The 15475-nt window shown below is 43.0% G+C and overlaps 1 protein-coding gene across 8 annotated transcripts in view; it reads left to right on the forward strand.

The window, feature by feature from the left end:
• Window positions 1-15475, forward strand: part of DPP8 (dipeptidyl peptidase 8) — a 77474-nt gene that overhangs the window by 13273 nt on the left and 48726 nt on the right. For all 8 annotated transcript variants that reach the window (XR_008657673.2, XM_055278098.2, XM_063638902.1 and 5 more), the window contains exons 5-7: window positions 3679-3852; window positions 6442-6610; window positions 14832-14942. Coding sequence is in view for 7 of the 8 variants with exons in the window: in XM_055278098.2 (XP_055134073.1) it covers window positions 3679-3852; window positions 6442-6610; window positions 14832-14942 (454 nt within the window). In the remaining variant the exon portion in view is untranslated. The remainder of the gene's footprint in view (window positions 1-3678; window positions 3853-6441; window positions 6611-14831; window positions 14943-15475) is intronic.

Consider the following 15475-nt stretch of genomic DNA (forward strand, 5'->3'; position numbering starts at 1 on the left):
ATGGTCTCAATCTCTTGACTTTGTAATCCGCCTACCTCGGCCTCCCAAAGTGCTGGAATTACAAGCGTGAGCCGCCGCACCTGGCCCTACCACTTTTTTTTTTTTTTTTTTTTTTGAGATGGAGTTTCACTCTTGTCGCCCAGGCTGGAGTGCAATGGCACGATCTCAGCTCACCGCAACCTCCGCCTCCTGGGTTCAAGGGATTCTCCTGCCTCAGCCTCCCAAGTAACAGGAATTACAGGCATGTGCCACCACACCCGGATAATTTTGTATTTTTTATTAGAGAAGGGGTTTCTCTGTGTTGGTCAGGCTGGTCTTGAACTTCCGACCTCAGGTTATCCTCCCACTTCAGCCTCCCTGAGTGCTGGGATTACAGGCGTGAGCCACTGCACCCGGCCCACAATTTTTTTTGAAAAGGGCCAGGTACAGTGGCTGATGCCTGTAATTGCAGCACTTTGGGAAGCCAAGGAGGGTGGATCACTAGAGGCCAGGAGTTCGAGACCAGCCTGACCAACATGGCGAAACCCCCATCTCTACTAAAAATAATAGAAAAGGCCAGGTGCGGTAGCTCATGCCTGTAATCTCAGCACTTTGGGAGGCCGAGGCGGGCGGATCACCTGAAGTCAGGAGTTCAAGACCATCCTGGCCAACATGGTGAAACCCCGTCTCTACTAAAAATATAAAAAAATAAGCCAGGCATGATGGCAGGTGCCTGTAATCCTAGCTATTCGGGAGACTGAGGTGGGAGAATCAATTGAACCCGGGAGGCAGAGGTTGCAGTGAGCTTAAATTGTGCCACTGCACTCCACCCTGAGTGACAGAGCAAGACTGCATCTCAAAAAATAATAATAAATAAATAAAAATTAGCCAGGTGGGGTGGGGGGGCGGTGCCTGTAATCCCAGCTACTCATGAGGCTGATGCAGGAGAATTGCATGAGCCAGGGAGGCAGAGATTGCAGTGAGCTGAGATGGTACCTCTGCACTCCAGCTAGGGTGACCGAGGGAGACTCTGTCTCAAAAAAAAAAAAAAGAAAGAAAAAAGTAATCAACAATAAAGAAATACTTCAGGCTGGGCACGGGGGCTCACGCCTGTAATCCCAGCACTTTGGGAGGCTGAGGCTGGTGGATCACCTGAGATCAGGAGTTCGAGACCAGCCTCATCAACATGGAGAAACCCCGTTTCTACTAAAAATACAAAATTAGCCAGGCATGGTGGCGCATGCCTGTAATCCCAGATACTTGGAGGCTGAGACAGGAGAATCTCTTGAACTCGAGAGGCAGAGGTTGCGGTGAGCCAAGATCGCGCCATTGCACTCCAGCCTGGGCAACAGAGCAAGGCTCCATCTCAAAAAATAATAATAATAATTCATGGTATTTCAAGATTGTTTTGGGTATTCTGTGTCTCTTGCAATTCTATATGAATATTACTAGGGTCAGTTTGTCTATATCTGGAAAAAAAGGCATTTGGAATTTTGATAGGCGTTTACTCTGTCTTCCAGTCCATGCATACGTGATGTCTTTCTATTTATTTAGATCTTTACTTTCTTTAAACAGTGTTTTACAGTTTCCCATATACACGTCTTGCTCTTCTTTGGTTAAATTTACTACTAACTATTTTTGTTTTCTTTTTTTATTTTAATGTCAGTCAAATTTAGCAGTTAGGGGTTGTATACCAACTTTAGTGACACTAATGTTAATAAGTTCCGATAACCCACTACTATTGGGTCAGCCTATTTTTTTAATAACATTTTAAGTAAAATTTTCTTTTCTTTTCTTTTTTTTTTGAGACAGATTCTCGCTCTGTTGCCCAGGCTGGAGTGCAGTGGCGTGATCTTGGCTCACTGCAACCTCCGCCTCCCAGGTTCAAGCGACTCTCCTGCCTCAGCCTCCTCAGTAGCCGGGACTACAGATGCGCATCACCATGCTCGGCTAATTTTCGTATTTTTAGTAGAGGCAAGGTTTCACTGTGTTGGCCAGGCTGGACTTGAACTCCTGACCGCGGGTGATCCACCTGCCTCGGCCTCCTAAAGTACTGGGATTACAGGCGTGAGCCACCACGCCCAGCCACAAACTTTCTTTGAGAGACATTATAACAAATATGTTTTAAGTAGGAAAAGAAAACCACAGAGATTCTGCTCTGAAGTTTTTTTTTTTTTTCCATTTAGCAAATATCCTGAAAAAGTAAAAAACAATACCATAGTTAAATAAGTAACAGACAGTAACTCCTATAAATAATTTAGGACATAAATGAAAGAAATCACTTCTTTCATGAGGGCCAGGCTTGGTGGCTCACACCTGTAATCCCAGCGCTGGGAGGCGGAGGTGGGCAGATCACTTGAGGCCAGGAGTTTGAGACCAGCCTGGCCAACATGGCAAAACTCCGTTTCTACTAAAAATACAAAATATTAGTTGGGCGTGGTGGCACATGCGTGTAATCCCACCTACTCAGGAGGCTGAGGCATAAAAATCACCTGAGTCCAGGAGGCAGAGGTTGTAGTGAGCTGAGATCACACCACAGCACTCCAGCCTGGGCAACAGAGTGAGAGTTTTGTCTCAAAAAAAGAAAGAAAGAAATCACTGTGAAATAGTGAATTGGAAAACTTTGCTAGCTGAGAATTCAAGCAAGGTTTTGGGGTATAAGTAAACTGGGATAGGTAGAAAGAAAAACATTCTTCCAAGAGTCCAGGGAAGAGGGGTGGAACAGACAAAGACCAGGAGACAGAAAACCACTCACTGAGTTTTATTTAGATCAGTGATGTGACCAGCTTGACCTCTAAGGTTTTATTAAGAGGAGTATTGCTAGTGTAGTGGAAAGGTATTAATAACAGCTGACAAATTTGAGACCTTATTCTGTGTCAGTCATTGTGCTAAACGTACATATCTTATCTAAATTAATCTTCACAAAGCTGATATAGATAATTTATTACTATTTTGAAAATGAAGAAAATTACTTTTGAATAAATTAAACTACTTTCTCAAGGTTAGACTTCTAGTGAAGGGTCAAAGCTTGGATTCAAACCACTTGACTTAGAAGTCTGTCTCTTAATTGCATGCTGGCTACTAAATTACAGTTAAGTTATAGGAAGTCTTGAACGCCAACATGATTGGACTTTATTCTTGTTCTCTAATGTATACAATAATCATCTAAAGACTCTTTACTAGGAAATCTTTCAGCAGACTTCTTAAAATTAATCTGCTCAAAGTTGCCAGCAAATTTTGGGGTCACTTAACATGTAGACTGTGCTCAGTGAATTAGAAGGCTGAAAAAAAAAATGGAGAGTCGCCGGGCGCGGTGGCTCACGCCTGTAACCCCAGCACTTTGGGAGGCCGAGGCGGGCAGATCACGAGGTCAGGAGATGGAGACCATCCTGGCTAACACGGTGAAACCCCGTCTCTACTAAAAACACAAAAAATTAGCCGGGCATGGTCACTGGCACCTGTAGTCCCAGCTACTAGGGAGGCTGAGGCAGGAGAATGGCGTGAACCTGGAAGGCGGAGCTTGCAGTGAGCCAAGATTGCTCCACTGCACTCCAGCCTGGGTGACAGAGTGAAACTCTGTCTCAGAAAAAAAAAAAAAAAAAATAGAGTCAATAATGTTGGAGATTCTAGGATTTCAGTGCTAAAAGCAAAAGATGGTTTTTCAGAAGACTGGAATAGGTGACTTTCCTTTCACATTAGGCAACACTGGACTATGGAATGTATTCTCGAGAAGAAGAACTATTAAGAGAAAGAAAACGCATTGGAACAGTCGGAATTGCTTCTTACGATTATCACCAAGAAAGTGGAACATTTCTATTTCAAGCTGGTAGTGGAATTTATCACGTAAAAGATGGAGGGCCACAAGGATTTACGGTAAGTTGGAGTTGCTAGTGCTTAAATCTGGTTTGGGTCCAAAAGGTTATTTGCACCCAAATCAGAAAGGTAATTAATAAACAAACCAGAAACTTCAGTTTACCCACCAACAAAGAAATTTAATAGCAATGGAAACAAGAAACATGGAGATTGGTTTCCAATTTTAAGAGCGAATTTTTTTTTTTTTTTTGAGACAGTGTTTCACTCTTGTTGCCCAGGCTGGAGTGCAATGGTGCCATCTTGGCTCACCCAACCTCTGCCTCCTGTGTTCAAGTAATTCTCCTGCCTCAGCCTCCCAAGTAGCTGGGATTACAGGCATGCGCCACCACCCCTGGCTAATCTTGTATTTTTAGTAGCGATGGGGTTTCTCCATGTTGGTCAGGCTGGTCTCAAACTCCTGACCTCAGGTTATCTGCCTGTCTCGGCCTCCCAAAGTGCTAGGATTACAGGCATGAGCCACCGCGCCCAGCCTTAGGAACTAATTTTTTTACCAGCTCAGACAACATAGAGAGACTCTGTCTCTACAAAAAATTTTAAAAAACTTAGCTGGGCATGGTGGTGCACACCTTTAATCCCAGCTACTCAGGAGTCTGAGGTGGGAGGATCGCTTGAGCCTGGAGGTCAAGCTGCAGTGAACTGTGATTGTGCCACTGCACTCCAGCCTAGATGACAGACCAAAACCTTATCTCAAAACAAAAGAGTTAATAATCTTTCTAGTTACATTAAGATACCATTTTTAGGCCAGATGCGGTGGCTCACGCCCATAATTCCAGCACTTTGGGAGGCCCATGCAGGCAGATCATTTGAGCCCAGGAGTTCCAGACCAGCGTGGGGAAACATGGTGAAACCCTATCTCTACAAAAAATGCAAAAATTAGCCAGGCAAGGTAGCATGCGCCTGTAGTCCCAGCTACTCAGGAAGCTGAGGTGGGAGGATCATTTGAGCCTGGGAGGCGGAGGTTGTAGTGCACCGAGATTGTGCTGCTGCACTTTAGTGTGGATGACAGAGCAAGACCCTGTCTCAAAAAAAAACATACAAATTTTAAAGTGATAAAAATACTTGCTGTATAGAAAGATAGAGTAGGCCATGGGTGGTGGCTCACGCCTGTAATCCCAGCACTTTGGGAGGCTGAGGCGGACAGATCACTTGAGGTCAGGAGTTTGAGATCAGCCTGGCCAACATGGTGAAACCCCGTCTCTACTAAAAATACAAAAATTAGCCAGGCGTACCTGTAGTCCCAGCTGCTCAGGAGGCTGAAGCACGAGAATTGCTTGAATCCAGGAATTGGATGGAGGTTGCAGTGAGCTGAGATCGCTCCACTGCCCTCCACCCTGGGCGACAGAGTGAGACTAAAAGAGAGAGAAAAAAAAAAAAGGTAAAGGGCATCAATTCCCACTTCCTGTGTAAGCACTGAGGGAGGTTTTGGAAGATCATTATCACAAGGCAATTTTTTGTTTCCCTCGAAAGCTGATTCATCTTAATAAATTTGTATATATATATATATACACACACACACACACACACATATATATACACACACTTTTTTTTTTTTTTTTTTTGAAGACAAAGTCTTGCTCTGTCATCCAGGCTGGAGTGCAGTGGTGAGATCATGGCTCACTGCAGCCTCAAACTCCTGGGCTCAAGCAGTCCTCCCACCTCAGCCTCCTGAGTAGCTGGGACTACAGATGTGTGCCACCACACCCAATTACTAATTAAAAAAAAATTTTTTTTAGAGGTGAGGGTCCCACTATATTGCCCCAGCTTGTCTTGGACTTTACGCTCAAGTGATCCTCTTGCCTCAGCCTCTCAAGTGGCTTATGTTTGGTTTTATCCTAGGCAATTCATTATGAGCTTTAGGAACTCTTCTTTTGAGAATTGTGATGATCCTGGCTTCTATTACATTTTTATGAGCAAACTGTTTTATATTGGTAAAAATAATTTTAAAATATTTAATAAAATATTCAGTGAATAAGTGTTTAATAACAATGTTTAATGAACAGTAATTACTCTCTTAAACAGGTTGGGGCAACAAAATTTATGAAGTAGTGTTTTATTGTCTTTATGTCCTTTATGTCCTCTCCTATTACCCTTAGCTTTTTCATTCGAAGTAAAAAAAAGTCCTTTCTGGTAAGTTAAGGCAATAGAAAGTATATTTTTCTGGGAAACAATTATCATTGCTGACTTTTTTTTTTTTTTTCCTGATACTGAGTCTCACTCTGTCACCCAGGTTGGAGTGCAGTGGCACGATCTTGGCTCACTTCAACATCTGCCTCCCAGGTTCAAGCGATTCTCCTGCCTCAGCCTCCCAAGTAGTTGGGACTACAGGTGCCCACCACTACGCCCAGCTAATTTTTGTATTTTTGGTAGAGATGGGGTTTCACTATGTTGGTCAGGCTGGTCTCGAACTTCTGACCTCAGGTGATCTGCCCGCTTTGGCCTCCCAAAGTGCTGGGATTACAGGTGTAAGTCACCACACCTGGCCTCATTGTTGACATTTTACCTAGAAATATTGTTCATCTTATAGGAAGGGTGCTGGAACATGTATGTGTCAGCCTGATACTTACCTTAAAATGTTGTTTACTTTTCTAGCAACAACCTTTAAGGCCCAATCTAGTGGAAACTAGTTGTCCCAACATACGGATGGATCCAAAATTATGCCCTGCTGATCCAGACTGGATTGCTTTTATACATAGCAACGATATTTGGATATCTAACATCGTAACCAGAGAAGAAAGGAGACTCACTTATGTGCACAATGGTAAGGCATAGTTCTTCAAATTTACTTTTCTGAACAGTATTTTTTGAAGTATAATTTGCTGCTTGCATTTTGAAATTAGATTACCAAGTTGGGTGATCTTTATATTTGAAATTCAAGTCTTCAAAATTTTTTTTTTTTTTTTTTTTTTTTTTTTTTTTTTTTTTTTTGAGATGGAGTCTCGCTCTGTCGCCCAGGCTGGAGTGCAGTGGCACAATCTCGGCTCACTGCAAGCTCCGCCTCCCGGGTTCACGCCATTCTCCTGCCTCAGCCTCTCCGAGTAGCTGGGACTACAGGCGCCCGCCACCACGCCCGGCTAATTTTTTTTGTAGTTTTAGTAGAGACGGGGTTTCACTGTGGTCTCGATCTCCTGACCTTGTGATCCGTCCGTCTCAGCCTCCCAAAGTGCTAGGATTACAAGCGTGAGCCACTGCGCCCAGCCCAAAATTGTTTTAAAAATAGAGGAAAGTACAGAGGATAACTTGTATGTACCAAATGTATAATACTCATTTTAATGTTTTAATGTTCATTTTCAAACAGCGAAACAAAAGAACCTCTGACATGATTGTTCTTTTAGCCTAATAAGACTGCCAGAATTTTCCCAAAACTGTTCTTTTTAAAATAAAATTTTAGGCTAGGCATGGTGGCTCATGCCTGTAATCCTAGCACTCTGGGAAGCTGAGGCAGGCAGATTGTTTGAGCCCAGAAGTTCAAGATCAGGATGGGCAACGTGGTGACACCTCGTTTGACAAAAAAATACAAAAAATTAGCTGAGCATAGTGACATCTGTAGTCCCAACTACCTGGGAGATTGAGGTAGGGGGATCACCTGATCCAGGAGGTTGAGGCTATGGTGAGCCATTGCACTCCAACCTGGGCGACAAAGTGAGACTCTGTCTCAAAATTAAATAAATAAATAAATAAATTTTCAAAAATTAGTTTTGTTTTTGAGAAACAGATAGAAAAACCAATTACACACTCTAAGAAACTATTTGAGGCCAGGTGTGGTGGCTCATGCCTGTGGTCCCAGCACTTTGGGAGGCCAAAGCAGGTGGATCACCTGAGGTCAGGAGTTCTAGACTAGTCTGGCCAACATGGTGAAACCCTGTCTCTACTAAAAATGCAAAAATTAGCTGGGCATGGTGGCGCACACCTGTAATTCCCAGCTACTAGGGAGGTTGAGGCGGGAGAATTGCTTGAACCTGGGAGGCGGAGGTTGCAGTGAGCTGAGATTGTGCCACTGCACTCCAGCCTGGGCAAGAGAGCAAGACCCTGTCTCAAAAAAATAAAACTACTTGAGACTGAGGTGGGTAGATCACTTGAGCCTGGACAACATAGTAAGACCTTGTCTCTACCAAAAAAAAAAAAAATAGCTGGATGTGGTGGCACATGCCTGTAGTCCCAGCTACTCAGGAGACTGAAGGAGGAGGATCACTCAAGCCTAGGAGGTCGAGGCTAAAGTGAAACGTGATTGCACCACTGCACTGCAGCCTGGGTGACAGAGTGAGACCCTGTCTCAAAAAAAAAATTATCCTTCAGCTTTAGAGAGCCTACTTATTGTCATAATAGAAAAAGAACTTTGTAGAACTATGTATATTGTGGGAATATTTAATTAAGTTTTATTGAAGTGGCTGTGATAATACTAAGCACTATTCAAAGGACAGAAAGATGTGAATGGTTTCCTCTGAAGGTTTCATACAAATGAAAGATGGGAAACAGTGTATTGCTTTTTCTTTGAACACGTGAACCAGAGTTTAAGTACCATAATGAAGATGATGACTGAAAATTCTTTTGTCTCACTTTTGCTTAATCTTATGTTCACAAAGCTGATTTACTGTCATCTTTCTTAATCATTATCCCCGCATCATCATCAATCATTAGTTAAAATTAATGACAGGCCAGGCACCGTGGCTCATGCCTGTAATCCCAGCACTTTGGAAGGCCAAGGCGGGCAGATCACGAGGTCAAGAGATCGAGACCATCCTGGCCAACACGGTGAAATGCCGTCTCTACTAAAACTATAAAAAATTAGCCGGGCATGGTGTCGGGTGCCTGTAGTCCCAGCTACTAAGGAGGCCAAGGCAGGAGAATGATGTGAACCCAGGGGGTGGAGCTTGCAGTGAGCTGAGATCGTGCCACTGCACTCCAGCCTGGGCGACAGAGCGACACTCCGTCTCAAAAAAAAAAAAAAAGAAAAAGAAAGAAAGTAAGTCATTGTTAACAGATGTGTTACAGGTAGGAAAACAAAATGATACATATTCTGTTTTTTTTGTTCTTTTTTTTGTTGTTGTTCGTTTTTGAGACAGAGTCTTGCTCTGTCACCCAGGCTGGAGTGCAGTGGTGCGATCTCTGCTCACTGCAACCTCCGCCTCTCGGGTTCAGGTGATTCCCCTGCCTCAGCCTCTCGAGTAGCTGGGATTACCGGCTAATTTTTTTGTATTTTTAGTAGAGACGGGGTTTCACTATGTTGGCCAGGGTGGTCTCAATCTTCTGACCTCCTTATACACCCAAAGTGCTGGGATTACAGGCATGAGCCACCGTGCTCAGCCTGTTTGTTTGTTTTTTTGCAACAAAGTCTCACTTTATTGCCCAGGCTGGAGTGCAGTGGCGCTATCTCAGCTCACTGTAACCTCTGCCTCCTGGGTTCAAGTGATTCTCATCTCTCAGCCTCCTGAGTAGCTGGGATTACAGGTGCACGCCACCACACCTGGTTAATTTTTGTATTTTTAGTAGGGACGGGGTTTTACCATGTTGACCAGGCTGGTGTTGAACTCCTGACCTCAAGTGATCCGCCCACCTCCGCCTCCCAAAGTGCTGAGAACAGGCGTGAGCCACAGCACCTGGCCAGACATAGGGTTTTATAAGAGCACCAATGCGGGACAGTGGTCAGGGAAGGCTTTCCAGAAAAGATGACACCTAAACTGATCCTAAGTAATGTCTATATTATCTAGTACACTCCTGACAAGGGGACTACATGAGAAAGGTCTTGATGCAAAAGACATCATGGTGTTTGTGAGGAGTTAGAAGCAGTGTGAAGGTTCTGAAGCGTAAGTTCTGAGTCAAGAAGTAGCAAAAGATTGGCAGATAAGGGCCAGGACAAGGGTAGACCATATCTTCTGTAAATGAACATGGACTTTATCATGATATGAGGGTCCATGGAAAAGTTTTTAACAGTTGAGTGGTGTGATCATCATAATCATATTGTCGATAAGTTCTGGATACTTTGTGGAGGTTAAATTTGAGAAGCATGGGTAGAGACAGGAACACCAAAGCTTGACTGTTGCAGTTATCCAAGTTATATGGCCTGAATCTAGAGCATAGGATAGAGAAAAGGGGATGGAGTAGGGAAAATCTTAAGTTAAAAGTACAGATTTTGGTGTTTTAATGGGTCTCCCTTTGAAGTCAGGAAATCAGAACAGCTATTCTACTACCAATGACCGTAGAAAGATTAGGTTGGTAGTTAGTAAATCTGTTTTGGAAATCCTAGCCATTTTTTCATGTCTTTTTTTTTTTTTTTTTTTTTTTTTCAATTTTTTTGAGACAGGGTCTCCTGTTGGCTCACTGCAGTCTTCACGGGGCTGCAGCAATCCTCCCCTCTCAGCACCCCTGAATAGCTGAGACTACAGGTGTGTGCCACCATGCCTACCTAATTTTTAATTTTTTTTGTAGAGATGAGGTCTCCCAGCACTTTGGGAGGCCAAGGTGGGAAGATCTCTTGAGCCCAGGAGTTCAAGACCAGCCTGGGCAATGTAGGGAGACCCTGTCTCTACAAAAAAATAAAAAATAATAATAATTACCCAGACATAGTGTCATGCACCCATTTCTCAGTTACTCTGGGAGCCGAGGTGGGAGGATCACTTGAGCATGGGAAGTCAGGCTCAGTTGCACCACTGCACTCCAGCCTTGGAGTGACTGTATTTGCACCACTGCACTCTAGCCTTGGAGTGAGCTGTAATTGCCCCACTGCACTCCAGCCTTGGTGGCAGATGAAAGAGAGAGACCCTGTCTCTAAAAATAAAAAAATAAAAGAGAATATAGAACCGGTTTGAATTTCAAGTCTACCATTTATTAACTGTGTGGCCTTGAGCAGGTTATTTAACACATCTCTTAGTTTCCACATCTGTAAAAACAGATATTAATTAATAGCACATCAACATAGGGTTGTTATGAGGCTTTAATAAGTTAATATCTATGAAGTATTTAGGATAGTGCCTGAAACATAGTAAGTGTTGTGTAAGTATGTGCTTAGATAGAAAGTAGGTAGGGAGTTAATGTCATCAGCTTATTCCACTTACTCACACTGGGTTTGTAAGTGAAAGTCCACTTGAGATGGATTTGGTCTATCAGTATGTACATGTGTTTATTCTTTGCCTAGTGATAGAGGAATTTAAAAGTAATAAAATTCCGTCTGGGCGTGGTGGCTCACGCCTGTAATCCCAGCACTTTGGGAGGCCGAGGCGGGCGGATCACGAGGTCAGGAGATCGAGACCATCCTGGCTAACACGGTGAAACCCCGTCTCTACTAAAAATACAAAAAATTAGCCGGGTGAGGTGGCAGGCGCCTGTAGTCCCAGCTGCGCGGGAGGCTGAGGCAGGAGAATGGCGTGAACCCCGGGGGGCGGAGCCTGCAGTGAGCCGAGATTGCGCCACTGCACTCCAGCCTGGGTGAAAGAGCGAGACTCCATCTCAAAAAATAAAAAAAAAAAAAAAGTAATAAAATCCTAGCTTCTGCTCTCAAATGACTTACTGCGAGGATGAGATGATACTGTTTATTCATTTAATAAATAATAATGGAAGTCTATAATAAACAGTAGGAAGATACAAATGAGGGTTACTTATCTTCATAGTCTTGGCTCTACCATTAATTCCAGAATTCAAAACACTTTGAAAACTGAGCTTAGTTTTCATTAGGTTGTTACTAAAACTCATTTGGCAGTAACACTTGACCTGAAGTGACCTGAGGATATTGATAAACTTAATATGCTTATCTGTGTAGTGTGCCTATTCATAAGTTTGCTGCAGGAATATTGGTGTATATGATTACAAGGTATTTGGTTACCCTGCTGGAGATATTACATAATGTATTATGGTAGATGTACAATATATGAAAAATCTCGGCCCGGCATGGTGGCTCACGCCTGTAATCTCAGCACTTTGGGAGGCCGAGGCGGGCGGATCACCTGAGGTCGGAAGTTCAAGACCAGCCTGACCAACATGGAGAAACCCTGTCTCTACTAAAAATACAGAATTAGCCGGGGTGGTGGCACATGCCTGTAATCCCAGCTACTTGGGAGACTGAGGCAGGAGAATCGCTTGAACCCGGGAAGTGGAGGTTGCGGTGAGCCGAGATGGCGTATTGCACTCCAGCCTGGGCAACAAAAGCAAAACTCCATCTAAAAAAAAAAAAAGAGAAAGAAAACAGAAAAGGAAAGAAAAGAAAGAAAAGAGAGAGAGCTCTCCCAAATTCTGAATTCCAAATATTTCTTTTTGGATTCAAACTTTCTGGATAAAAAAATCATTGGTTTGTACTGTACATTATGTCAGACTATATAGAAAATATAAATAAGCAAAAATAATAAAACTTGCCTGTAAAATTAAAATCAGGCCAGGTGCAGTGGCTCGCACCTGTAATCCTAGCACTTTGGGAGGCCAAGGTTAGAGGATTACTTGAGCTCAGGGGTTTCAGACCAGCCTGGGAAACATAATGAGACCTCATCGCTACAAAAATGTTTTTAAAAATTAGCTGGGCTTAGTGACATATGCCTGTGTCGCAGCTACTTGGGAGGCTGAGACAGGAGGATTGCTTGAGCCCAGGAGATGAAGGCTGCAGTGACCTGAGATCTCACCCCTGTGCTCTACCCTTGGTGACAGAGCAAGACCCTGTCTCAAAAATAAAAATTAAAGTCACTATGAGATATGTAATGCCTACTAGACTGGCTAAAGTGAGAAATACTGAGAACACCAAATGTTGGAGAAGAACTTTCATACTTTGATAGTAAGAGTATAAAATAATAGAAATACTTTGGATAACTGGCACTTTCTTATGAAGTTAAACACACACTTACCACACTAACCAGCCATATTACTCGTAGGTATTTACTTAGGAGAAACGAAAACACATGTTCTCAAAAATTCATTTTTTTTTTTTCTTTTTTGAGACATGTTCTCACTCTGTCACCCAGGCTGGAGTGCAGTGGCGTGATCTCGGCTCACTGCATTCTCCTTCTCCCAGACTCAAGCGATTCTTCTACCTCAGCCTCCCGAGTAACTGGGACCATAGGCATCTGCCATCACACCTGGTTAATTTTTGTATTTTTTGTAGAGGCGGGATTTCACTATGTTGCCAAGGCCGGTCTCAAACTCTTGAGCTCAAGCAATCTGCCCTCCTCAGCCTCCCAAAGTGTTGAGATTACAGGCGTGAGCCACTGCCCCTGGCCCACAGAAATTCTTACTCAGTAATAATGTGGCCAGGTGCGGTGGCTCACGTCTGTAATCCCAGCACTTTGGGAGGCCGAGGTGGGTGGATCACGAGGTCAGGAGATCAAGACCATTCTGGCTAACATGGTGAAACCCTGTGTCTACTAAAAATACAAAAAATTAGCCGGGCATCGTGGTGGGCGCCTGTAGTCCCAGCTACTAGGGAGGCTGAGGCAGGAGAATGGCGTGAACCTGGGAGGCAGAGCTTGCAGTGAGCCGAGATCGCGCCACTGCACTCCAGTTTGGACAACAGAGCGAGACTCCGTCTCAATAAAAAAAAAAAAAATTCGTAGCATCTTTAGTCATAATAGACAGAAACTGGAAACAGGCAAGATATCCATTAACAGATAAAAGAACTATGGTATGCAATGGAATACAACTCAGCAGTAAACAGGAATTAACTACTGACACATGTAACAATATTGAAACTCAAAAGAAGCCAAACACAAATATATACATACTGTATGATTTCATTTATATGAACTTCTAGAATATGCAAACCTAACCTCTGGTGATAGAAATCAGATCAGTGATTGTTTCTGGGTTGGGACTGGGCCTTGACTGGGAAGGAGCATGAGAAAACATTCTTGGGTACTGGAAGTGTAAGTGGCGATAAGTGTAAGTGGCGATACGTATATGTGTTTTTCAAAAATAGTACATTTAAGAATTTGTAAATTATAAAGCATTTTTTAAATCCTACTCAAAATCTCACTACTTGGAGATAACCATATTTCAGTTTATATCAGCACTTTTTAAAAATGCATTTTTATAAATGGAATCACAGTATAAATGCTATTCAGTAATCTGATTTATTTTATTCAAGTATATTGTAAACATTTCCTCATGACACAAAATCTTTTTTTTTTTTTTTTTTTTTTTGAGACGGAGTCTTGTTCTGTCACCCAGGCTGGAGGGCAGTGATGTTGTGATCTTGGCTCACTGCAACGTCCACCTCCCAGGTTCAAGCGATTCTCCTGCCTCAGCCTCCCGAGTAGCTGAGAGTACAGGCGCCTGGCACCATGCCTGGCTAATCTTTGTATTTTTAGTACAGACGGAGTTTCACCATATTGGCCAGGCTGGTTTCAAACTCCTGACCTTGTAATCCATCTGCCTCGGCCTCCCAAAGTGCTGGGATTACAGGCATGAGCCACCACGCCTGGCCTCAAAATCTTATATAATTATGGCTTTGTGGTTTTCTTTTAAAATAAGAGTCCCCTTCAAACTATTTGCCGAAATCTAAGTGTAAAACAGATGAAAGCTGAGCTGCTCCAACTGAATGAGATGAAAGAAGAGTGGTTGAATTATATGACCTATTCACTCTAGGTCTAAGATATACTTCTCTGTGTAAGAGAGTTACATGTCCCCTATACTGTGCTCCTTTTCATGTAATCTTTTTTCCATGATCCTGCTAATTGGGAAAATAATAACATTTATTTGGAGCATGTACTGTGGTCCAGGCTTTGTTCTAAGAGCTTTATGTGAATTAATTAATTTAATCTTCATATCAACCTCACAAGGTAGCCTTTTATTCTCATTTACAAATGGGATACTGCAGTGGAATGAGATTGGATGATTTGCCCAAAGTCAGACAGTACATACATGATGGACCCCAGATTTGAACTCAGTGCGTTCAGCTCCAGAGTTTACCACTGTACTCCAGCCACCTTTCCAAATAAACTGAATCATTTTGCTTTGTACCTATGAAAAGATAGCTTTCTGTGATAATTTTGCCTTTTATATTTGTCTAGAGCTAGCCAACATGGAAGAAGATGCCAGATCAGCTGGAGTCGCTACTTTTGTTCTCCAAGAAGAATTTGATAGATATTCTGGCTATTGGTGGTGTCCAAAAGCTGAAACAAGTAAGGGGGTTCAAAATAATATATTATGGGTCAATTAAAGTATTTTAAGATTCAACTGTCATTTAAGTACACAGATTCTAAATCTTGGATAATAGATTTGAAAGTGGATAATAGATTCCAAAGTGATGATGATTGATTCATGCCAGTAGTTATTTAAAATATGTAGATTAGGCTGGGCGCAGTGGCTAACACCTGTAATCCCAGCACTTTGGGAGGCCAAGGCAGGTGGATTACCTGAGGTCAGGAGTTCGAGACCAGCCTGGCTAACATGATGAAACCCCATTTCTAATAAACATACAAAAAATTAGCCAGGCATGGTGGCATGTGCCTGTAATCCCAGCTACTCGGGAGACTGAAGCAGGAGAATCGCTTGAACCCAGGAGACAGAGGTTACAGTGAGCCAGGATCACACTATTGCACTCCAGCTTGGGCAATGAGAGCAAAACTCTGTCTCAAAAATATGTAGATTATGGCCGGGTGTGGTGGCTCACACCTGTAATCCCAGCACTTTGGAAGGCCGAGGCGGGTGGATC

Source organism: Symphalangus syndactylus, chromosome 5 (assembly GCF_028878055.3).
Source record: "Symphalangus syndactylus isolate Jambi chromosome 5, NHGRI_mSymSyn1-v2.1_pri, whole genome shotgun sequence".
NCBI lineage: Eukaryota > Metazoa > Chordata > Mammalia > Primates > Hylobatidae > Symphalangus > Symphalangus syndactylus.